This window comes from Antennarius striatus, chromosome 5, assembly GCF_040054535.1.
Source record: "Antennarius striatus isolate MH-2024 chromosome 5, ASM4005453v1, whole genome shotgun sequence".
NCBI classification, from domain to species: Eukaryota; Metazoa; Chordata; class Actinopteri; order Lophiiformes; family Antennariidae; genus Antennarius; species Antennarius striatus.
The window spans coordinates 18,147,434-18,172,211 of NC_090780.1; the positions used below are offsets into that span (position 1 = coordinate 18,147,434).

A 24,778-nucleotide genomic window follows, 5' to 3' on the forward strand; every position below is an offset into this window, starting at 1 on the left:
GAGCATTTGCTGCACTGTGCACCATAAACACACTATACCCCAATGAGAGGACAGATCCACACACAAAAGATGTCGTTTCAAGCTAGTGACATATTAATGATTTGAAAATCAAACGTAAAATTTTCGGAGGGGTGGGTGAGGTCTTCTCTGCAGTCATGGTTGGATGAACCCTTTATATCCTGTTTTTTTTACCTCCTCCAAACAGCTGGTCTTAGACCTCAAAGGGCCTCATGTATTGAAGAAGCTCTGTTTAAAATGTATGTCAGTGGTTTCAGCCAGGCTTAGTGCCCTCCACAGACACTGTTAATGGAATAAATAGCAATGATCCATGCTTTTAATTCATAATAATGTTAGACCTCATCACCTGCCCACTCAGCCCAATATATTGTGGAAATAACTAATGACTACTGGAATAAGGAGCCAAAATGAATTATCACTCAGTGGTCAGCTTTGGAATACCTGGTACTGTGCGTTTGCTCTTTTACTGAACATCATGAATAGCATTGACGTCACTGAAATAACACCATGAAATTGCAGACCATTAAACGTGAGCGGAGGTATTACACAGCATGAATTGGATATTAATGACACACTTTGAGGTGATCAAAGATAATCTATTGTATATTGATTTTTTTTTTTTTACATTGAAATGCTGGTAACAAATCCTACACAGCCCATAGGGTTCCTCAGGTCATATGACTAGATCACAAATGAACACAAAAAGCCAGTCTTTTGATGTTTTAATTCAAACTCAGCAATATCTATATCCTTATGTGAGAAATAGAACGATACATGAGATAAAATATACAAGAATGCATAAATGTAGTGTTACAACATCGATCCATGCATATTTCTTCATTGTTAGACTAAATTTGGTTTTAGTAACTATATAAAGTGAATAATTCTGGAGCTGTTAAAGGCAACAGTGAGAGCAGCACAGACAACAAACATCCTTTATGTACATTACTGGTGATGTAACTGTACAAGTATGGCACTGTAGAAACAAATACAAGATCAGTTACATTCATAAATTCAAGAAGCTACAGATTTACTTTGTAATGTGATTTGTTTTTCTTATATATTTGGTTTGTGATGAAAATGGCTGAACTCTTCTAAATCACAGGATTTCCAGTAATATATTGAGTTAATAGTCGTGGCTGTCAGTAATACTGACTGGTTATGAACATAAAAATAGTGGCTCATCTTCATTGGTTTAAATCTTGTACATCAAAAGTGGTGCAACAGCAGCCTCTAGTGGTTTTGACTCCCAAGTAGAAAAGTCTTTCCTCATCTATTTATTGACGCAGTGCAAAACGCTGCAGCATTGTAATTTATCATTAGTGTTTATGTTGTAGTGTTGTTTAGGCACACTGTAATGATTGTTATACATTATAGCACAAAATAAACATGAATATAAAACCAAAATGTTATATCATGAAAACAAATATCGCCAGCATCACAATGCTGCAGCAAATAAAGCTTAAAAAAATGAATACACAAATTCTTTTATCTTTATTCTAAGCGGTCATGTATTTTATCTGTGCTTGAGCACCCCTGACACTGTAGTCATAACCACAGGTTGAAAGATGGAGCAGCACCAGTGAATGCACCGCCAATGAACATTAGAATCATGTGTTAAACATACGGAAAAAGATCGCAACACTTGGAAGGTTGCTTGGCCTTTAAAGCCTGCAAAATGGCCGTCTCCGGTTTTTGTTTAAAAAATTTTTTTTTAAAGAGATCTCAAAAAAAGAAAAAAAAATTCAGTGTGGGGATACTTTACAAAGCATTTTTGCATAATAATGAATTTCAAAAACATATAAAACTGGTACATTCTAAAATTGCACAGTAGGTTTCCCAAATGATTGTGTGTGTATATTATATTATATATATTTATGGAGAGAGAGAGAGAGAGAGAGAGAGAGAGAGAGAGAGAGAGAGAGAGAGAGAGAGAGAGAGAGAGTGTTGTGTATTGCATATATATACTGTAGTGTTATGCATTGCAGTAAAATACTTTTTCCTTCTCCTTCACTTGAGCTGTGGAGAAGCAAAGAAGTTGCCCTGGCGGTTAGAGGCAGATGATGCTTTGCTCTTGCTCCCAAATCTGCAGGTTCAGGGGTGGAGGTGGGGGTGATAGAAAGTATGGAATGAAGAATTTTAATTAGTTATTTTAGCCAAAAAAAAAATCATCTACAGATAACATTGCATCATTTGACTGTTTATGACACATTTGTAAGATGCACCTTCAAACCTCACTTTAATAGCTCTCCCTCTAATGATTTCTAATCTTTTTTAATTTACTTTAGCAGTTGCCCCTCGATGCCACTAAATCCTACACACTGTACCTGTGAGATCTGTGAGGCTATGAGAACAACTGGAAGAGTATGAATGTGCTTACATTGTGGTGCTGGAGAGGGTGTGCATCATGCGCTTGGACAGTGAGCTGGAAGATGGAGTTTTGACCATCGTCTGGTGCTCTGGAGTGGTCAGTGGTCCCAATATGCTCACTACAAATAAAAATAAAATTCTGTCAGACACTTAGTGCAAACACTTTTAATCTCTGCCAATGCATTACTTGCACTAAAACAGTAGAAATATGTCAAATTAAATACAATATGCGTTCTTGTTCACATGCTTTTTCATTTTAGTGGAACCTTTATTTTAGTACACCACCTCTCACAGACTTACCTTTGTGGTCTGGAGTGTCAGTGCTGCGATTACTGTCCATGCTGATATTATCTGGATAAGCAAACTGGCCCCAAAACTTTGCTGGAATACTGAGCAAGCGCTCTACAACCTTAAAACACAAAACATACATCCAGTATTTGTAATCAAAAGTAAGGAAAAGCGCACACACGGCCATTTAAAGTGGTTGTTAAATGTCTAGAGCTCTGGACATAATTCATAGTAGGTGGGTTTATTTTATTTATAGTTGCAGTTTACCCTTGGTTGTCTGTTTGTGTCATGCAAGATGGTCATAGGTTCTGGGTTGGGAACAGCATGGCCCACAATTGTGGGGCCAAATACCCTGGCCAGATTGTTCACGTCCATTTTTGTGTCCACACTCTGAGAGACCCTGGTGAAAGAGAACAGCGCAAAATTTGAAATACCTTAAAATACAAAATAAGCAGATCTGTATTTCAGAGATGTAGATGGTTACAAGACGCTAGCTCACACCTGCATCATACTAATACAATTTGGACAAGATCTAGATGCTTTACAGATAATAGAATACATTGAGTAAAACATAGGTTAAAAATACAGGCTTCTTAGCTGTGCTAAAATGTAATGAAATTACTTCAGCAGATGGATCATCAGACAGGCCAGCGTGTCTCGGTTGGGTCGAGGCAGCTCACTGATGGCCTGATACAACATGGCGAGACTGTTGCCATCATCTTGGATTTCTACAAAAAAGAAAACAAAGCAGTCTTGTTAATGATATATTAATCTACACACCAGTCCCTTAGACCCATTTAGCTTGTTTATTCACTAAATTCAAAATCTCGCTATTTAATTATTAAAAGCAATAATCCAGATAAGAACCAGTACAGACATAACAATCCTCTGTCTCCAAAAGTCTCACCTGCTGCTTCCATGAAGACCTTGTTGAGGTGAAAGGTCAGCAGTGGCTCTGGGAGATTTCTGAGGAAGTCTTTGAGGACTCCCGTAATGACGTTGATGTCTTCTACTTTGTTGAGTGGAGGCAGAGTCTTTCCTCTGATTAGTTTTTCCTTCAGCTCTTTGACCAGGCGCTCATGTCCAGAGAGTCTGTACAGGCCAGTCTGGGGCAAAGAGATAAAGGTAATATTGGCAATCTGTGATGCTGTACAACTGAATGACAACTCACCTACCGTCATCACTCAACAGTAATGGTGAGATCATAATATGAAGGTGACACAGTATTACATTTACGCAAAATGTCTTACCTCGTGCAAACCTCTGTGTTCAATCTCCTTAATGCAGTAGATAACCAAAGCTGGGATTTGGGGGGAAGTAACAGGAGCAAAGTCTGCAAGAGTAGCCTGCACACAAAATATGTCAATTCATACATATGCATTCATTCAGTCATCTTTTTAGGTAGCATAGAAAGGGAAAGGGAGAAAACAATTAGAATTCCTGGGGAGAATGTAACAAAAGGCAACATGAAAATCAACCAACATTATGGAGTGGAAACGTATCATGTAGCAACGAGATGTAATGTACCTCTGTGGTCTTGATGGGAGTGTTAACAGCTGAGGGATTACAAGGGAGGGGACAGCGATCACGGCACTCTGGGTGAGTCACGACCCTACAATCCTGGCAGCGAAGGCACAACTTGCCAAACTTGGTTCTTTTTCCACATGGTACACAGAACTCGGATTTTATCACCTTGGCGATAGAAGAAACACAGACAATAACAACCAGTACAACTTGGTAATTTGAATTAAAAGTACAGATTCATCCAATTGTTTTTTCCTTTAAACACACCAAGTAGTATGCAGCATAGTCTTACTGTTTTGGGGATGAAGTGGTGCTTTTTTCCTCCACCATCAACTCTGGAGTTTTGGAGTTTAACTGGGAAATGTGGTGCTGGGGTGCTGGGAGCCTCACTGGCAGTATCAGACTGGTCAGTAGTTGTGGTTGCATCAGCCCATGCTGAAACAGTCAGACTCACGTTGTTGCAAGTTTCTTCATGTAAATTAAAAAAAACAAACACTACAAAATTCTCACCACTCTTTTTGCTGCGCGTCCAGTATGGTACAGTTTCGATGGTGGAGACAGCCTCAACAGCGCCGCCATTCACTGGGACGGTGATCGTAGTTTTGGTCACTATAGATTCGTTCATCTGAATCACATGTGAATTAAAAAATACATTCAATGTTATTTTCAGCAAAACTAAAGGACCTTTCAGTCCATAATTTTACAAAAAAAACTCTGAGGCTCAATTTCTCTTCAGAGGCTTTTCATTCATCTGTCATTTAAAGAAAAAATACCAAAGTAATTTTTCCAAGAGGATCTATAAAAGTATATTTGTCTTACGTTTCTTCTTCTTTAAAGCAGATACAGGCTTGCTTTTATACTATATTATATTGTGTTTTAGTTTAGTCATCTGCAGAGGTCAGCATTACCCTGTCTGATGTGCGTCCAATGGAGCGAGGTTTTTTCAGAGCCTGTGGGGGACCCTCAGAGTGTTTTCTGGATGAACGCTGTGGATTCAAATGATAAGTTAACTTTCAAAACCACTAACTTTGTCATTTGTTGGCTGCTGTACAATAAATGAAGTTATACTGAACTATTAAAAACATTAATATTCTGCCTACCTTCTGAAATAAAATCATCAATATGGATGCTGCACCTATACAAAATGTGAGAGAAGATATTACTCACTCTTTTCTGTCGCTTCCGCAGTCTTACAGTCTTCATCACAGAGGAATCCCAGTCCTACACACAAGGATGAGGGATATTCTGGTTCAATTAATTACCAAAAAATCATAAAAATAAATGTTGTTCCCCACTTTTTTGACCCTTAAATCACAAGATTAACTAAAATATAAATTTATAGTGTTGATATACCAAAGACTCATCTGTCTGGTCATAGCTGATGTCAGATAGCAAAGAAGCCGATTCATCAATGGTGGTCAACCTGTAACAAAGATCAGCATTTAATCTTTTAGTCTGCTGTTCTTTTTTCACAGCTAAATGGAGAATGATATTTTGTTCTAGTGAATCATACGAGATTTAAAATATGGATTCATATTTCCCATATTCAAGTTTGTATGCAGATAGTGTATTCACTAACTAAATAAGACAACACAAGGTACAATGGTAAGATGAACAAAATACGTTGAATAATGATTATAATGATCATTTCAGAACCAGAAAAAAAAAGTGACCTTCGACTGGTGTTAGCATTCTGTGCTGCCTGGGAGTGAGCACTGAGGAAGGCCAGGGCGGAGCGCTGCTCATCACTAAGATGGACACTGTTGCTGTTGTTCTCAGATAATAGCAGGTCCCGGATCAACTGTAGCTGACGCTCCTATTATATACACACACCGGAGTTTTACAAGGAAAAGGACATATTTTAAAATGACAGAAAATTGCACTATTAAATAGCAAAGAGCAATCACCCAATGATTAGATCTAGATTTGTCTATTTTTTCTAATTTCCTGTGTTTTCTCCAAAACACGTAGATAAAAAAAAAAGACTTATTAGTTGTGTTGCACCAACCAGCTTCTCGTAGACTGCCTCAGACTTCTGTCGTCGTCGGATCTCCACATCCACCTGGTTACGAGCATGTTTCAATTTGACCTCCAAGGCTCCCTTCTCAGTCTCTGCCTTAGCCAGCACCTCTTTACAAGTAACAAGCTCCTCATTTGTTCGCAGCCACTTCTTACGACATTCCTCAAAGTTTGTTGCCATCTGGATGAACTCTGGATACAAAAGAACATTTCTGTGTGTTCTTTTCGATACACCACCTTACTCTGTGTGTGTGTGTGTGTGTGTGTGTGTGTGTGTGTGTGTGTGTGTGTGTGTGTGTGTGTGTGTGTGTGTGTGTGTGTGTGTGTGTGTGTGTGTATCTTAGGCCTTAAAAAGCCTGTTTTTCATGACAAAGATGCAAACTGCTTTTAGTGTTCCAATGTGGAGTGAGTAATGAATAACCATGCGCACTTATTACTTCAAAGGGAAGACAACAAACTGTTCTCCACCACCAACTGTGTCATGAGTTGCAGTAACCATAGGATGTACTGTACGTGTTTTGTTCCTGCAAACAAAGGCTCTATACTCAGCGGGTAAGAATACATTCCACCATCACACACGTACAGCCGTCCTGAATTACACTGTTATAAAGCTTGTAACTAACAGAACAATGCGTGTAAATGACTTACGTGGTTCAATGCCTTCATTCAGACAATTCAACAGGGCGCTTAGACTCTGAAACTGGTTGTACGGGTTCACCACACGCGGATCCATTGTAGTTCTGAGCAGCTGGGTTAGCCAAAAATGATATCAGCATAGATTAGCAGTGGGAAACGAGATAAATGGATGACAACGCTAGTTAACTACTCAAAGAATGTTGGACATGTTTTACGTTATTAGCGTTGAATTAGCACTGCTGTGGGCTACCAGTAGCACTGAGTGAAAATTTAGGATAGCCTTCGAAAGTTTGAAAATGAGACAAAGAAATACTACTTACTTATTGTAATGTTACCCATGCACTGTATATAAAAACATTCGCAAGCCTTTTAGCTACATTAAAGTTATACTCGGTCTACAATGGCTGTATAGATGCTATCGATATCGTTAGCTGTTTGTGTTGCTCCGACCTAGCTACCTACCTATCAAGAAGTTCTGTGAAAATTTTACATCTTACCGGCGTAATGCTTTTCCTGCAGCAGTACGAGTCCGTCTCACAGGTGATGTAATAATTCCCGCCGTTTGAATGAATGTTGAGTTTCTATCCCCACACCGACAGCAGCAAAGCCACACCTGTCTGATAAAAGTATGTATGTTCTTCAAAGTTTAAACTCAGCGCCGGTTTTCTTCTTTGCTGGCTACTGAATCGGAGAGAGGAACTCTCTACCGCCCCCACATGTCCAGAGTTGTAACTGCACAAAGTTGTGACTTTCTTTTTTGTAGGGTAAAGCTGTATGTAAGTGGTGTGGGTAAGTGCCGTGGAGTCATAATTATATGTTTAGTGTCATCACAAAATTTTAATTACATCTATTACATAGTGGGCAGGCACATCCATCATAACTCAGGATAAGACATGTCATGAAATGAAATGAAATCAACTTTATCAACTGCATCATCCCCAAGATACCCTGGCACCACCCCAGTGGATCTCTAGTTCATCACCTCCCACTATTTATCTGCAGGTCGATGACCTTCCTGACATTGATGCCCCCTGGAAGTCTGTGGTGCAGAGGGTGAAGAAAAGGGTTGGATGGTGTTAAAGGTACTTGAGAAGTCAAAAAGGAGCATCCTAACAGCACAACTGTATCAACTGTATTGAAAGATGAGCGCATTTTATATAAGGGTTTTTGAATCATATATAAAATAGATGATAAAAAATAGACAAACCAATCCCATTTTTCATTTTAACATATTTGAGATAGAAACCATTTTTCTACCGTAAATAAAAGGACCATTTTGTTTGGTGTACCAATTATCTGTGAACCCCTACTCATCACAATGTATGAAATAATGCTGTAGAGTCAATTGCAAACAATTTACATGTATGTGCCTATAATATATTAAGATTTTCACATGAAATGTGTCTGCCTGTGTGTGTTCTCAATATCACATGTCTGTTTGAGATGAGAAGAGATTAATAGAATCTGTCAGTCAGTATACACTCATCATCTTTATCAATTATTCATCTGTGCAGGTAATTGCCAGAATTCTCTTTTTACACCAGTCACTGTCTGTTACTGTTAAACTGAATGGATATTACAGCTAACTATTACCAGTGTCAACCAAGTGCATCATTTAAACGGAAATATAGCATTTGCATTTCTAGTCATCATTTTGTTTCTTAAATGTGATTATAACAGGACAAGAAATGTCAGAATTTATTGTTTGTCAGATGAGACAATGTTGTAAAAGGCACATTACCACTTTGCTGATTTTATTAAGACAGGCAGCATGAGTCAACATGCACCCATACAATCATAAAGCATTCTATACCAGTAAGTTGTACCACAAGTCCTGCATATATTTTCTTCACAAGCAGTTTTGAGACAGTGTTTGCCTGAATAACATCTTTACAGAAATGTGTCTTTCCATCTAAAAGGTGTATGGATACAACAACAAGACATTCCAAATATTATAAGTGCATCCAGGAATGAACAAGTGATCAGGATGCTCTAATGCACCCAGGTTTAAGAGGACGCAACCTGCAGATTGTGCTGACTACAAGGTTAACCCTCTTCACTGGCACCATTGGAAGGGTAATGGATCCACAAACAGCCTCATGGGGAACACTTGGCAGATGTACATCTACTTAAGAGGATGCATTGAGGCAGAACCTTGTATACATCCTGTGTGTATTTGTGCTCACAAAGCAAAGTAATGGTTAAAGGTCAGGATGCAGAAAAGGAAAATAAGAATTTGATATAGTTTCTACTAGGGTTGAGCCGAGTATTCATTTCAGACGAGTATCCGGTACGGATAAAGCATTTTTGACCAGTACGAGCAAGATACGAGTAAAACTCGTAAAAAGTCGTGCTTGTACTGAAGCAAAATCCTTACAAGCAGCGGTCCCCAACCTTTTTTGCACCACGGACCAGTTTCACCTTTGATAATATTTTCACGGACCGGTCTTCATTTGCTCGATAATCGTTCATGACGCCAGACAGCTTCAGTCTAATAATCATCCATAGTGGTTTTATGTGAAATGCAGACATCAACAGACAATGACAAGCTTTTTTTCATAAATTGATAATCAACATCTCTGTACACAAAATAATTGTAAGAAATAATTATACTAAATAAATAAACAAACAATAAATATAGCAATTTCTGATCAATCCATATCAATTTCAGACTTAATGTACCAATTTAAGCCCCACCCATTCCGAGTTCAGATACATATAATTTAGATGGTTGAACAGCTACAGATACAGATAGTGGTGTACTCGCTCATCTCTAGGTTCTGCCTATATTGGTGTGTATCCCATGAATGAAAAAGAGTGTACTGTATATCTAATATTAAAGTTATACTGTATATTGTAATGTTGACCTCTTATTTTGACCTGTCAGACATATTGTAAACTGGATTACAGCCTTAAATCAACTTTTCTGTTAACATTAAAAGTTTCACAAAAGTTTTTCTCTTTTAATTTTTTTTTTATATTATAAAAGTAAGTGAGTTTTTTGTTAAACCCATTAAAAACGTAAGTTCTGTGGCAAAATGTGATTTAAATATAATGTCTCCTCAGTTAGCAGGATGTTTTCACAAAATGAAATGTCACACCATTGGCGAAACTATATCTCACAAAAATACCAAATAAATCTGTTGGTGCTGAGTGAGTCTACAGGAATGTGGCCAAGCACTGGCCAATTGAGTATCGAGAGAGGAAAATGCACTTAGACGCACTCCAGGCATCTTGTCAATTGAATTACAAGTGGTATATTCCTCTCAGAGAGTGTTTACTGGAAAAGTTTCCCACTTTCCTTTACTGCTTCAACAACAGCAGGATTTTTATTTTGGAAACCTGACACTTGGTAAACACTCAAACTGAAACACACTTAGGAGTGGATTAAATAAATTATTTGCTCACCTTTCAAAAATGGGTGGGAAATCTATAAAAATATTCATTTTATTGATCTGTGTTTGTTTGAGCAGTGGATCATGTTGCTTAAAGGAAAACATGAAGATCAAGATGAAAGGATATAAAAGTGCTGCTCCTGTCCACACAATCCATAGTCATTGATAAACCATAACAATCTCATATAAAACTATTATCCTACACAGACAGGTAGATGAAATAAACCCTGTAGCATTCTCAAGGGAACAGCAAGATGAAGTCAGGCAGCACTCCAGGCTTATACTGATTCATAATGTAATCTAACAGTGTAGTTCCTCAGAAAAGAGCAGGAAAATGAGCACATACACTAACATTTTTGCAAAAGCACAGCTGTTTTAAAATCCTTTTGAATTTCCATTTTTAACAATTTCCTTCAACAGCCACTGTGAAATTATGTAAAAAGGAAAAAAATCACAAAAGCAACAGGAAAAAAGACTTGGCATAAGTGATTATTTACAATTTATTACACTTGCTCAGGGGAGTGATTTTGTAGGAACCCACTGTTAAATCCTCTGGCTTTTATGAGATTATAAATAATAGTTCTGCATGCAGAGGAGTGTAGGGAGCTGCCGCATGTTAAATGATCACTGGTCAAGCTTTAGGGTTTTTGTGTCACTCACTCTTCTACTAATCTCCTCCATAATGGTGTGCAAGTTGTTGGACACAAATAAAATGACAACACGCAAAAAAATTGGCATTCAGGTTGTGTCTTCATGACCCCATAGTGCAAACAGGAATGACAATGATGAGAATGATTGCCACTGCAGTGACAATGAGTGCAAGCAGTTTGCAGATCTTTGCCCGGCGGAGATCGGCCTCTTTCCGCCTCAGTAGAGCATCATAGCCTGGACTGTAGATGTCATCCATCCAGAACTCCATGTTATTAGGGTTCAGGGAATCCTGCGCCTAATCAGCATGGTTTCATTTTAGAGCAGATATAAACTCATATGCATTTAATAGAAATCCCTATCTAAATTACATATCTGTACTATAATTATAACTACTGTATATTAATTCTTACCTGTAAATCCAAAGGTGTGACCCGTGCCTCTCTGTCATCTACAGTCCAGATAGGTCTTCCTCGCCCCTCAGTTAGTCTGGGGTCCAGGACCTTCCCTGAAGTGAGACCGCTAGCCACACTACTGTCTTTGTGGCGGAACAGGGATGAGTTAAACACCTGCTCTACAAGGTTGGAGGACTTTTGAGAGATTAGGTTAGCTGTACTGCCTGACTGATCTGCCTAGAAAGAAAATTGGGGGAAAGAATCAATTTTAGATACTATAAATACATTCATCTCATATCCTTCAAAAAATCTCATCAAGGCAAAGTTGGCAATATTATTGTAAATGCCACCACTGAATATGTATTTGATTTTGACTGCAGAGGACCAAACTATTACCCAACAAAGTGACTCTGCCGTTGCTACAGGGTCAGCTGCAGACCAAGGTTAAAGGACCTGTAGCTGATGTTTGTACACTCAGCTGTATGATACTATAATATAGAAAAAAGGCATACATTCGAAATTCTTTACCTGTCCATGCGAAGCTTTACCATCTTTACTTTTTGTAAAAGACACTGTCCAGTCTCTTGCAGAGTTAGAGACATTCAGCAGTTTAGCATCAGAAACATTTTTCTCTTCTGTCTGGGCTTTCGATGCACGACGAGACGATGCATCCTTCTTTACCTCCTTTTTCCCCTTTGAATCAGCCTGACTTTTGCTGCTCTCTGTCTTCTCTCCGGGAGTATTCCATCGACTCCAGTCCAAGCTACTGGTGCTGGTCCCTGGGAACAAACGTCCAGATGCGGACAGAGGCTGTGGTTCTGATGACTCAGATGGAGTTAAAGGGTGGCTCATAAAGGAGGAGACACCACTGAGAGGTTCCAACCATCGCCCGCTCATAACTTGTCCACCACTACTGATAGGCTGCTGGATCTTTTCATCAAGTCGCTGGAGAGCAGACAGAACCTGTGAAATCTCAGCCTTCACATCATTCAGTGATTCCAACTGTCTTTCTATCTGGCTCATACGAAGCAGCAACTTACAGACGCTGGCTTTAAGCCCATCATCGCTGCTTTCCAGAGAGTGAAAAAGTCTTTGGAGTTGGCCTAGTCGACCACGTCTGGCCTCTGGGGTGTCCTGGTTAATGGCCCCTGATCCATCACCAGAGTGCAGGACTCCAGTAGAGCCACACATGCTTATGTCATCTAAGAAACGAAAGATGGCACTGATATCATCCTCACAAAACTCTGGATCATCTAATGAGGTCATAAAGGAGAAGCGATCAGCATGGACTAGGCTACGGAGGCGCCGGGGGTCTGGTGGGTCTGTCTGGGTTCCCTGAGCCCTGAATAAATCACCTCCACTTGGCAAACCACTATCTCCACTCTCACCTCCCGGGGACTCAGCCAAATTGCTGATAGCAGGGGTTGACCTTCTTGGAAGTTGTCCCTGTTGTGGCTCAATCCCCAATCCAATCCTGCCCTGGTTTATCCGGTCCTCGAGACTGTGACTCTTTTTATTCCAGATGGGATTATTGGTCCTGGGAGGCTTAAGATGTTTGGGGGACCATTCTGGAACCGCCCCAGGTCCAAAATAAGTTGAGTCCTGAAGGTCATCAAGGCTTTCATGTTTAGTCCGCTGTTCTGGCGATTGTTGGATTGTTGGTGACGGGTACGGATTTGGGATTGCTTCAAAGCTTCGATTGTCAAAACCTTTCTTCCCGCTGGAAGGACTGGGTGATTCACTGTTAACAGTCACCTGGGGTATCAGAGGAGGCTGATTATGGAAGTCCTTCCTAAACACATTTCTTTTTTGGTCAACAGCTGATCCCTCTTCAGGTTCAAACACTTCCATAGGCGCTGAATCTCCACTTGACTCGCTGTCCGTCTCCAAAGGCAAGTAAATATTCTTCATGTCTTCGTTGTGGATTTGACCACTAGGGTACAAAAGTGTTGTGTGAGGCAAGTCAAAAGACACAGCCCTCGCCCTGATTGGTGGAGAAGACACAAGTGAGATTGGATCCGGGGGGAGACTTGCTCGCTTGCGGGCTGAGTAACTTGATGCCGGTAAATACAAGTGCTGGTCGATAGGCCTACCAGCGGAGTCAGAGTGTGCACGTGCCCTTTCTCCAGCATTAATATTTGGCTGGTGGATTTCAAGTAGACTGGAGGCTGGGGACTGGTCCACCGGGAGGACAATCTGGGCTCTCATTGGCTGGCTGTCTTCAGTGGCCCCACCCGTCATCTGAATCAGATTAAATATAGTCACAATGTCAGCAGCGACACCTATGGGTGAGAGCCCCTGGCCTCGGGTATTAACCCTGTCTCTGAAGAGAGTAGCTGGAAAACAGGGGTCCCGGCTGGCAGCAGCAAACAGTAAACTTCTCAGCTCGATGAGGTGCTCCAAGTCAAAACGGGTGCTGACCACACGACAAAGGTCCTGAAAGGTTAGTATTTGGCGCATATTAGCCAGTTCCTCCAGGATCCCCAGAAGTACATCAGGGTACTCCTGGGGCAGGTTAGCCATGTTGCTCACCTGAGAAGGGAAATAAGTTATTCAGTATGGCACCTTCACAGTAAAGTAATTCAAGCTGTCAAAAGACAGTCATAAAATATAATAATAATAATAATAATAATGATAATATAATCATAATAATATAATCATAATAATACAGGATGACACATGTCTGGAAGACAGTATAATGTAGCATTGGATATATAATAATAAAGCTGGGGAACAAGATATTTTCATTTACCACTGTACTACTACTGTATTAATATATTATTCTGTATTTGTTACTTGTATGACGTATTTTCACTTTAAGTGTAATAATTTGGAAAGTGATGATTGCTATTCTATTGTTATTGATATAATTGCATATATATATGTATATACATATATATATATATATATATATATATATATATATATATATATATACTGTATAATTATGAATATCATTATTATTAAAAGTTCCCCTAGATACAACATCAAAGTAAGAGTGAATGTGAAAAGCGACCTTATTTTTGGCCCTAAAATAACCCATCATCTGCACTGATGACGGCGTCCTGCTGCGCATATCTTCACATCTCTACCACACATTTCCTGCCGTACTTCTATTGACAGCTGACGGACAAATGTCGGAATATTTCGATTACTATAGTAAAATGCTTTTGGTAACTTTGACCTTTAAAAACGGAGGGCAGGACAGGAATTTGGCCTGAGAACAGTTGCAACAATCTGTCTTGCAAATGTTGATTGTCGTACCTGCCGGGACGTCATCAGCCGCTGCTGGAAACACGTTACGTTTGGTTACGATTCTACTGAAGGAGTAGTTTCAGCGGAGAATTTCCACTTACCTCCATCAACTGAACGAACACTACAGGCGTGTCTACATCCGTTAAATATTACAAACGAGGTTTAGCGTCGGGACGACCTACGAGGCCATTCTCCAAATAGATCCAGGCCAGCTCTGAATGGAACCCGCTTTCATGCGCTTCTGCTTGGAGCTGCGACTCGTCGTGAGCAAAGGCAAGAGAAGAGAAATCAGGTCATCTTCCCACAAGTCCCTGCTGTCCCCCGGGGATCTTAAAATACGTCCAAACGGTTTCCCTCTCCACAAATCAAACACCGCAGATTGAAGTTAACAGCGTGCTGTTATTCCTAATTGATGGGTCCGACAACAGACGCACACTCCTGGCAGGGTGCTCCGGTGTGGAGCGGGTCAGGTCCAGGAGCGCATTTTCACGGGGTGCCATTGCATTGATTTGTTATGTGCGCAAGTTGAGCGTACAAATAAAGGGCATATTAAAAATTTATATTCACTAATTGATACCGGTGAGGCTCCAAATTGACAGCAAACTATAAGGTCTGGGGTAAATTGCCTGCTAGATTGCTGTCTACACACTGAATAGTCTTCCAGACTTCAGTGCTCCCAGACTTTTGACCATTACTCTGCATTATCATCCGTAAAGGGTAGTACTTAAACCCCCATTAGAGCAAGAAAGGGGCATGGCTTTCATCGCTGAGTAGTAGGCACTCTGCAACAATCACGAGTGGACATCTCTAATTCAGCAGCACATCCATCGCCCTGTGTACTCAAGAATCACTGGGGATCAATGCAGTGAATGAACCCCTCCATCAAAAGAAATATGGGTGCAGTTTTGAGGCATGAATGCATTACTATTAAACCTGAAGATGGCACTTTTTGATACAAAATAAAACAGACTACAAACTTTTTTGCAACATTGTTCTGCATTGTCTTTACAACAAAAATATTCTTCAGCATTTCAGCAAAGTCTAAAATAGGAACATTTAAAATCAGAGTAAATGGACTACGTACAAAAATCTGAAATGCAGACCCTTCTAGCTTATGGCAATTAAAGCTACAGAACTTTGCTGTAAACAAAACTGGCATCATTTGTAAGACATCCATTCATTTTCTTGAAGATGAGATGACTGTAATTGTCTCGTTTTCAGACACTTTTTCCACCTGGTGGGTCACGGGTGTTGCTGGAGCCTACATGTGACGGGAGGGCTACATCTCGGATGCGTCGTCAGGACATCACAGGGCCACATGAAAGACAGACATCCTATGAACCAGTTGGAGTCACCAATCCACCTAAATTGCATGTTTCTGGAGGTAGAGGAAGTGGGGTGACAGGACTACCCACTGTGCTACTGTGCTGCCTTTGTAAGACAGTGAATGTAAAAAAAAAAAAAAAACCCTCTACAGAACTTTCTCCTATGAAGATGAAAACACTGCTGTGTTAAGACTTCAGTCAAGATGGGATTCTCCTTCTCTTTTCTTTGTGGGTTTTGGTTTCACCACTGGAGTTACAATGGTTGGAGTCAGAGACGGATTCAAGGCTGGATCTAACGCTGGGTTCAGTGATAGCAGGTCCTTTATATTTGTATTTTCATTACCTGTGGAAATATGATATCATGAAGGACAAAGAGACAGAGAAGCAAATACAGGTATTCCTCAACATACGAACATAATTTGTTCAAAGAGGTTGTTCATAAGTCAGATTGTATGGAAGTCATTATTTATTAAATTTCAATCTATACCGGTAATCGCTATTTGAGGTCATTTAAATGTCATTATAAATAAAAACATGGAAGTACTATTCCCTAATACTTACCAGAAACAACAACATAAAAACAACACAAATAATGAAATACTGCAGTATTGTAATGTAACGTTTACATCTCTACCTCTGCTGAATGACTGCTGATCCTCTGGGGTGTAGAGGCTAAGCTACGTTATAAGCCACTGAGGTATTCCACCACACTTACGTGAAAGATGCCCTGATGCACTGTAAACTAAATCAGTGGATTACTTTGAATTTAGGTTAGTCTAGAGTAGTGGTTCTTAACCTTGTTGGCGGTACCGAACCCCGCCAGTTTCATATGCTCACTCATCGAACCCTTCTGTAGTAAAAAAATGTTTTTCTCTTTCAAATTTAAGACATACTGTAAGTAATGTATATGTTTCGGTGCATTTAATGAACTGTGCATTAATGTCACCTTTTTCAAAGAACAAAACCAAGACAATCCATGAACTCACATGAAATTATATACTGTACCTGCAAACCAGTGTGACTTTTGCTGTTGCTTTTGAGAGACCAGTTCTGATACGCGTGGCTTCACCTTGATAAGTGCTACTCTTATGTCATTTTCACAGCAAAGTCTGTTTCTTTTGTTTTCCATGCTGCTTAAGGAAGTGTTCCTTTATTTTTGCCGGTGCGAGACTAGAATTGCTTAACTTGACATTGCAAATAACGCAGATAGGACGCTGACTCCCATCACATTCCGTTATACATGTAAATCCATGTTGCACATATCCATTGACCACTTTATTTTTTTGCTCGACATAGTTACTATGGATTCAAATATTAAGAAAGAAATCAGAAGATGTACCACCACGACAGGCATAAATCAACTACTGAGCGTGCAAAATCCCATGTAGCACAGGTAGGCTAATCGATGTAGTGTGATTACCTGCAACCAGTGATGGTCCTGTATGTTCGGCGGAGGTCAAGACAAAACACCCGACACAATGTGTTGATGATGTATTGGGTGTTTTGTCTTGACCTCCGTCTCCGCCGAACCTCTGAGACCGACTCGCCGAACCCCCAGGGTTCAATCAAACCCAGGTTAAGAACCACTGGTCTAGAGTAAGATTTTGCTCCTTATAATTGAATCCTTGAGAAAAACAAAAAGAAAATTCAAGGAGCTCACAACAAGTTTTTAAGCACACCCGACAACAGCCAGAGTCAGCTGTTGATTTTACTGTAGCAAGTAGCTCAGAGCTTAACTTTTGGAGTGAAGGAAGAGGAGGAGGCGAAAGAGGGAATTATTGTCTGTCAGAGGCAAAGTTGTCATCAATGAGATTGTTACCATTACCACTATTTTCACTAGCCTTGGCTTTATCATCCATGATAAACAGTGCAGTATCCAAGGTACAAAACCTGACATGCTCAGATGCTCACAGAGACAACAACAAACCAGAACAAGAGAGAGAGTTGAGTGTTGGAGATGCACTGTGAGGGTTGTGGAAGAAAGTAGAATTGCAGTACAATATTCGGACATGACAGCGCGTTAGTTCATATCTCTGAATATTCACAAGTTGAGGACTACCTGTACACATATGTACTGTACTGTCTGAGACAAAGGGGTGTACCTCTGTTGTCCTCTTCAGCACTAGAACCAGAATCTGGAATGTGGAGAGAAACTCGGGCCAAGGCTGCCAGCTCAGTGATAAAGCTTTCTTCTGCCTCCTGATGGGCACAGAAAAACACTACTGCAGAATCTGAACAGAAACATATGATTGAGTAGAAAAGCATAGGAAACAGAAAACATACTAACCAGCAGCTGTGATTTGATATTTTCTACCATTTGATCCTGAGCTACTTTCTTCTGTCTCAGGTTCTCAGATATAATGTCAGTTTCCAGGTCACATTGCTCCAATACCTTCCTTTTGAGAAGTTCAACCCTGACGTACAATTAAACAAACAACCTCAATTATATTTATTTACTGTATTTATTCAATAAGGAAGGAAGTGCATGTTTGAGCGATGCAGTGTAGTTCATGAACCTCTGTTGAAACTCATCAGACGTGGGCTTCTTGCCCCAGTTTGTCAGCTCCCTCAGCAAGGATCTGTTCAGCTGACTGATGACGTCACGTTTTTCAATCTCCTCTGAGGGGAAGAAAGAAAAAAATTGAAGTCCAAGTACTGATTGAGCCATGCTAATTCATCTAAAAAGCTTTATCCAGATGTGGAAATGTGAGTGTCGTCATTATCATCTCACCCAGGTTCATATCTGATTGATGGTGTTGTAACTTTCCTATAATGTCTTGCAGTTGAGAATAGTAGCTTTGGACCAGCGTGGTGAGAGAATCTTTGGTCAAGTACACACTTTCTGAGGCAGCCTCTGTCAGGTGGCACTAATTACAAAACAGTTGGCGTAAAGAACCAAAAAATCATACTGAAAGTAGCAAAAAGGGATTAGACATTAATAAAATCCACCTGAAACAGAAATTACCTAAACCCTACCTTCAGGCCGTTGCCTTTTTTGGGAGTGACTTTTGAGTCAGTTTGTAGGGTTTCCATCTTCTGCTGGATGGCCTGGCTGAGGACATTACCCAGCACCACCTGAGCATGGCTCTGAAGAAGCTCTACCCCTGTTTCAAGTTCAGACAGGAACTCCTGCTGGAAGCTGTGGCCCACCAGCTGGCTTTCTGGTCCTAGATGCATCTCTGCAAGGCTGACATTGCTATTCTGTGATTGGCATGGGACGACAAAAGTGTTCAATCTGCGGTGAAATTCAGCAACTTCAATTGTGATTATGATGAGAACCATTTTACAGTAGTTTGCAAATGTTGTGAGGTGCTTAAAGGAAGGCACTAATAAAAGAGTGCCTCTTTCCAACCTTGAGAGTTGCATTGACACATGGTGGGCTTTTACCGGGATCTTCAATGAGCAAGGCCCTGAAATCCGTTTGAGAGAGAGTCTTCAGCTTTGACAGCCTCATCTCTTTCAGCATGTGCAGACAGAAACGTCTGACCACAAAGTGCCGCTGCACCGCTGCCATAACATGCTCGTGCTTTTTCTGTATCAGCCTCCCCACTTGGCTGAAAAGAAGACCGCGCTGCATTACTTCTGAATAACTAATTCAAATCAATGATTATGCAGAAGTGAATATGCTGTGGTTGTGTTGTTTCCTTTCATACACAACGTGCCATAGCAGCCAGAAATCTTCCAGACTCACCTGCTAAGTGTGTAATTCTGTCTGGCCACCATGGTGTGGAGGATCTTCATCTGTTGTTCACACAGATGCTTGAGGCAGGCTTGCACCAGAGCCATCTCCTCACTGCAAGACTACAGAAAGAAGAAACTAATTATAAACAACAACCAACAAGCTGTCGTTAGTATAATGAAAGTGATTCATGTAAATCATGATCTTAGACAAATATTAAATAAAACAAGGGTTGAAAATGAAGATGAAGCAGCTACTGATGAACCACAAGATGGTTTCTACCATTCCATCTTGATGTAGTTGAATCTTCATGTCCTCCAGCTGCAGCTTAGCAGTACACTCGGCCTGTTGTAGCTGTGTGATCAGCTTCTGCTCCAAATCCAACCACAGTTCCTCACAGCATTGAGCTGAGAGTGTTGACACAGCAGGGACGGCAGTGAGAAAGATGTCTTTGGATAAGTCTCCTAGCTTCTTTGACCAGTAGGTACGGAGTTTCTGAGGATAAATACATGTATGAAAAATTGTGATGAAGCAGCCCCATACATAAAAATAGTAATAATGCCATCATTTACCTTCCAGTGGTCACAAAGGGCTTCAGCTACTCTGCTGTCCTGCTGCAGCTCAAAATCAGAATTCTGCCGTGCATGCTTTAGCAGCAGCTCCTGGTAGACCTGGTGAAAAGATGTAAGAGCAGACTTACATTTACAGTTTCCTAATATTTAGGGGGGGATGGCTTACATGAGTGTTTAATGCTCAAAATGAGCATATAGCCTTTACCACCACTGCATGAATGTTGGCATGAATGAGCAAATGCTAGTTAGCGTTTTAATGTGTTTTTTCCTATAGAGTGCGCGCATCAACGCTCGCGACTTCACCTCATCGCGGATTTTTGGTAGGCAGTCACGTGATACCGTACGCACATTCTATTGGCTGACGGCATCCGGAAGTGCGCTACGTTCCGTGAGTCTCGGACTTCCGCGAGACACAAAAGTGCTTTAAACAGTCGATAAGAGTGTGGGAAAAGGTAATACAGATAGGTGGTTTAATATCAGTATGGGGAGGGTTTATAAACGTTTAATTTACTGCAAATAATAAGATAAACAGTTTGTCGCTATATCACTGAATTCGTTATTCGCGTGTGGTTCCTGGAATGCATTAACCGCGAGTAAAGATTGCGTGCTGTAATGTGTAATCAAACAGTAAAGCTAACATAAGAGACCTAAAAACCAATCTTGGCAATTATTAATCAGGAATACTTGGACTATGTCTGCGTGGGTTCTCTCCGGGTTCTCCGGCTTCCTCCCACCTCCAAAAGCATGCTCTTCAGGTTGATTGGCCGTTCCAAATTGCCCATAGGAATGAGTGTGTGTGTGCATGGTTGTATGTCTTTGTGTGTGGCTCCGCGGTGCACTGGCATCATGCCCGGAGTGTCCCCCGCCTCACGCCCTATGCTGCCGAGATAGGCTCCGGCTCCCCGTGACCCGCTGCAGCGGATATAGCGGTGGTAATCTGAAGATGACTGACTTGACTTGGACTATTAATCACTTAACAATCCCTTTCCAACATATTGAACTGAGGGAAAGCAACATGTGAAAACCTTGGTCAGCTGCTGCAGGTCACTGAACGTCTGTCTGGGCTCCAAGGCATGGTTTCTTTCTTTGGTCTGGCTTCTCAAAAGCTTCTTCCTCTTGGACCCCATTCTGCTACACTTGTCATTTATCAGCTCCTTCGTCTTCCTCCTGCACTCTGGAACAAGATCAAGGACCTACTGGATAAATTACTCTGAATGACATCTACGTATATGGCATTAATAGAAATGGTTCTTTTAATAAATTACTATGTGTGACAATATATTCAGAATAAACAGTACACTATCGCAGTGAATATAATGAGCATGATATTCTGAGCTGTCCTGGAAGAACCTGACCTTGTTTAATGAACCAAAAGACGATTCAGAGAAAATGGCCTATTTTGAGAGGGTACATCATTTAAGTCTGAAAAGTAGGGTAGCTATTGTCCACTGCTACCTGCCACCTGAAACGAATTAAATGTGATAGCAGAAAATGGCACACACATTCGAGCAACTGTGCTTTGACATACATTTTTTGTTTCATCTCATCAATCACCTAGCTTACATCAAAACAATAGTTATGAGAAGACATAATATCTACGTATATACAGTCTATTGTATTTCACCTTACAGATCATTCCCTTTTTACATGTCTTACCCTCAGTGCATTGCTGAAGGCCTTCTGTCAGAGAAGCCTGAACATCTGAGAGTATCTTCTCCATGTGGCCGAAGGTCAAGACATCGTCGCTAGTCAGCTGCTCCAGGGTTGTTGCCACCAAGGCTTGCCGCAGAGACAATTCCTGCTTCAGTAAAGCAGGCTGTGACTGAAGAAGGCCAGTCAGCTCCTCCCACCACAACAACTTCTGCTGGATCCTCTGAAAGAAGAAGAAAATGATTAACACATTCAACCTTTTTTTTCAGTAATTAAATCCTATGTGATATGAGGGATGTTACGTTCAATGAATAGCATCACAATAGACAATTACTAGCACTTTACCTTCAAATAAGCTTCTTGTGTGTTCATCAGGTGATTCTCGACTGATAGAAGAGCCTGTATTAGGGAGGATATCATATCCTGGGCATCTTCTGGAGAGAAAAAGCTGGTCTTCATCAATTGTTGACAAAAGTCCTCCACCTGTTTGCCAAAAAGCCTAGACTGCAAAGAAACATGCACATCGGTTTTCCTTTAAGAATGAGTAGGATATATACATAAAAGTGTTGTGATTGATGAATTAAAATTTTATAAAAGTTAAACAGTATGATCTTTCATTATTTGAAATTTGATTTTACCACTTGAAGGCCACGTTCAAGAAGATCTTTCTGAGCTCTCTCTACCTCCTCCAAAGAGCAAGAATCATCATTTTTCTCACTTGCAGTCTGGAGTGGTGGTAATTGTTTTTTCAGTTCATTCACTTCCTGAAATGTTTCCATGTAAAACACAAAGAAAACCCAAAGATATTATGCATATCTGTACAAAAAATACCTTCAAAAGTCAAGCTTATCACAAGCTGTTGTACATTTTTGTGCTACCTCAACTCTTGTACTGCTATGTTAACTGAATTTCCCCCACAGAGTGCAATATGGACATCCTACCTGATCCTATATCATAATTTTAAAAAAAAAATAAATAAATAAAATGTGACAACAACAAAATAAAGTGATTTGTAAATGAGACATCCGGTATTACCTTTTCTTGCATATGAAGAATATTCTTGGAGTAGTCAGCATCATTTTTGTCTTTTGGAAAACGGCTGTTGAATATTATTTTCACCATTTTAAGAAATAACTGTTAAGAAAACAGGAATGAGGGACGATTAAACAACCATTTAAACTTCACACACTTCAAGAAATATACTTGACAACCCTTTTAATGAAAACTAACCAGGCTTTTTTCTTCCTGGAGCTGGGAGGAATGTAGTTGTATCTCCTGCAGAGCCAAACAGTGAAGGCTGATCCTGCCTTCAAACCTGTAGTAATAGCAAGGGTAATGTTACTTTCAGCAAGGTCATGTTTGTACCTTCTTATTGTGTGTTTAATGTTTGTAGACCACTGCCTCCTACCCTGGCTGTGTCAGCGTGAGAGGGTAGTGAGAGACTCTGATAAAGCTCTGGTTCTGCAAGCTCTTAGGGACCAGCGAGGAGGAGATAAACTGACTGCTGTCATCATTGTCCTGCTCTTGGCTCAGAGACTCTCCATCGGTTGGGGAGGACGATTCGTCATTAGGCACTGCTGGCAGCTTGGAGTGCTCGTGTAGTGATGGATTGGATGCTCCATCTGCTAAAGGCTGATAGATATAGGAAAAGGTACCATTAATATCAAAAACCACTGTGTGTATCATAAATGCTGTATGTAAACATAAATACCGCCATGCTCAAAGTATTCATGCTGTTATCAGTAGTTCTGTAAAATCCATTACATTGCAAATTTTGTAGAATTTTTTTCATTATGATGTTGTCATATTGTACATTTATGACAGACTTACTCTGTATTTTTGGTTGATGGGGTAAACCACCTTTGCTCTAGATGCAAATGCAGCTACATCACTGTTCATGGGTGGCTGCTTTTTCTCCTAAGGGTGAACACACTGAATGGGTTAGCAGGAAGTCAAGCAAAACGCATGGAAAAAAGGACTGATCCTGAAAAGAGAATCAGTTTAGTATGGATGTCAATGTATTTGTCGTGTGTGGATTTTGTGTAAGTGTGTGTGGAGCTTAAGAGAATAATACTTTATCGTTATTTGTTCCACTTGTAGGCTCTCTTCTGTTGTTGCTGGTGCAGTCACTTTGGTTGTTGTGTGGTTCCCCATGATCAGGTTCCAGCAGCCGCCTTGAATTGTAACTCTTCAGGGATGATACAGGAGAATATACATTAATGTGGAAGAAAGATCTGCATGAAATGAGATTACAGCACTGAGTCGATTTAAATACTCACTTGTCTCGTCAACAACAAAGGTTTCAGACAGAAGACGTACAAAAGAGCACCGGCTAATATTCCCGAAAGCCCTCCACACACCGTGGCCACAGTTAACAGTCCAGTGTTGACGTGCAGCGACTCGGCGAAAGTTACCAACACGTCGGTGCCGCAGTCCGACATCAGTTCCTGCTCAGTCGTTTCTCATCGAAGTGTAGGTGAACTTTAGAGTTAGCTTTAGAGATGTTTGCATTTTGTGGTGTTAGCGAACTTTAAGAAAACCTATCCCCTTGAAGACAGTAACTTCTGGCGGCTGTCGCTTGTTTGTTTCCTCCTTAAATTCTTTTTACTTTTTTCAAACATTAGCAATCAATGATATCTTTCTCTTGACAGTGCTGTTTGTTACAATTCCACAAACTGCGCTCATTTATACTTAGCCAATGGCGATCTGATTTTACTAGGACCAGAGCGCCGTCATGCAGTTGTGTTAGCTAGAATTAGACCGGAAACCAGTGTTAATCACCTTCAATGTTAAAGCACACAAAGATTATGTCGCCGTGTTAATTGACTTTTTTCTCGGTAAATACAGTTTGGGAAGAATTCATAATAATATGCGACATATTTTAACCGTTTAGAATGATTGTGTTTATGTCGTTAGCACTTATAATCCTACTAAATCCGGTATACTGTTTTATTTTGGAAAGTTAAACCGGAGATAGGTATGGGTACTGCGTATTCTTAATGAA

General features: G+C 40.4%; 3 protein-coding genes across 3 annotated transcripts; all 3 read right to left on the reverse strand.

Annotated features, from left to right (window-relative positions):
• Positions 1-1,994: 1,994 nt before the first annotated feature.
• On the reverse strand, positions 1,995-7,490 carry LOC137595733 (rac GTPase-activating protein 1-like). Its single transcript, XM_068315982.1, has 17 exons — positions 7,353-7,490; positions 6,868-6,967; positions 6,209-6,411; positions 5,874-6,016; positions 5,554-5,623; positions 5,368-5,421; positions 5,109-5,186; positions 4,711-4,825; positions 4,493-4,635; positions 4,204-4,368; positions 3,927-4,022; positions 3,584-3,782; positions 3,299-3,404; positions 2,944-3,076; positions 2,689-2,797; positions 2,399-2,507; positions 1,995-2,104 (listed from the first exon to the last, which is right to left on the reverse strand). Exons 2-17 carry the CDS (start codon positions 6,950-6,952, stop codon positions 2,029-2,031), a joined length of 1,884 nt encoding a protein of 627 aa, XP_068172083.1. The 5' UTR covers positions 6,953-6,967; positions 7,353-7,490; the 3' UTR covers positions 1,995-2,028.
• Positions 7,491-11,001: 3,511 nt separating this feature from the next.
• Positions 11,002-13,816, reverse strand: minar1 (membrane integral NOTCH2 associated receptor 1). Its single transcript, XM_068316409.1, has 3 exons — positions 11,822-13,816; positions 11,312-11,530; positions 11,002-11,196 (listed from the first exon to the last, which is right to left on the reverse strand). Exons 1-3 carry the CDS (start codon positions 13,814-13,816, stop codon positions 11,002-11,004), a joined length of 2,409 nt encoding a protein of 802 aa, XP_068172510.1.
• A 1,724-nt stretch (positions 13,817-15,540) lies between these two features.
• LOC137595367 (evC complex member EVC) lies at positions 15,541-24,468 on the reverse strand. The gene is made up of 20 exons (XM_068315422.1): positions 24,054-24,468; positions 23,849-23,962; positions 23,605-23,691; positions 23,183-23,406; positions 23,005-23,089; positions 22,810-22,908; positions 22,413-22,538; positions 22,120-22,278; positions 21,781-21,997; positions 21,150-21,298; positions 20,125-20,223; positions 19,835-20,047; positions 19,565-19,674; positions 19,226-19,427; positions 18,850-19,074; positions 18,605-18,740; positions 18,390-18,492; positions 18,161-18,287; positions 17,976-18,072; positions 15,541-16,216 (listed from the first exon to the last, which is right to left on the reverse strand). Exons 1-20 carry the CDS (start codon positions 24,213-24,215, stop codon positions 16,068-16,070), a joined length of 2,883 nt encoding a protein of 960 aa, XP_068171523.1. The 5' UTR covers positions 24,216-24,468; the 3' UTR covers positions 15,541-16,067.
• Between the last annotated feature and the right edge of the window lie 310 nt (positions 24,469-24,778).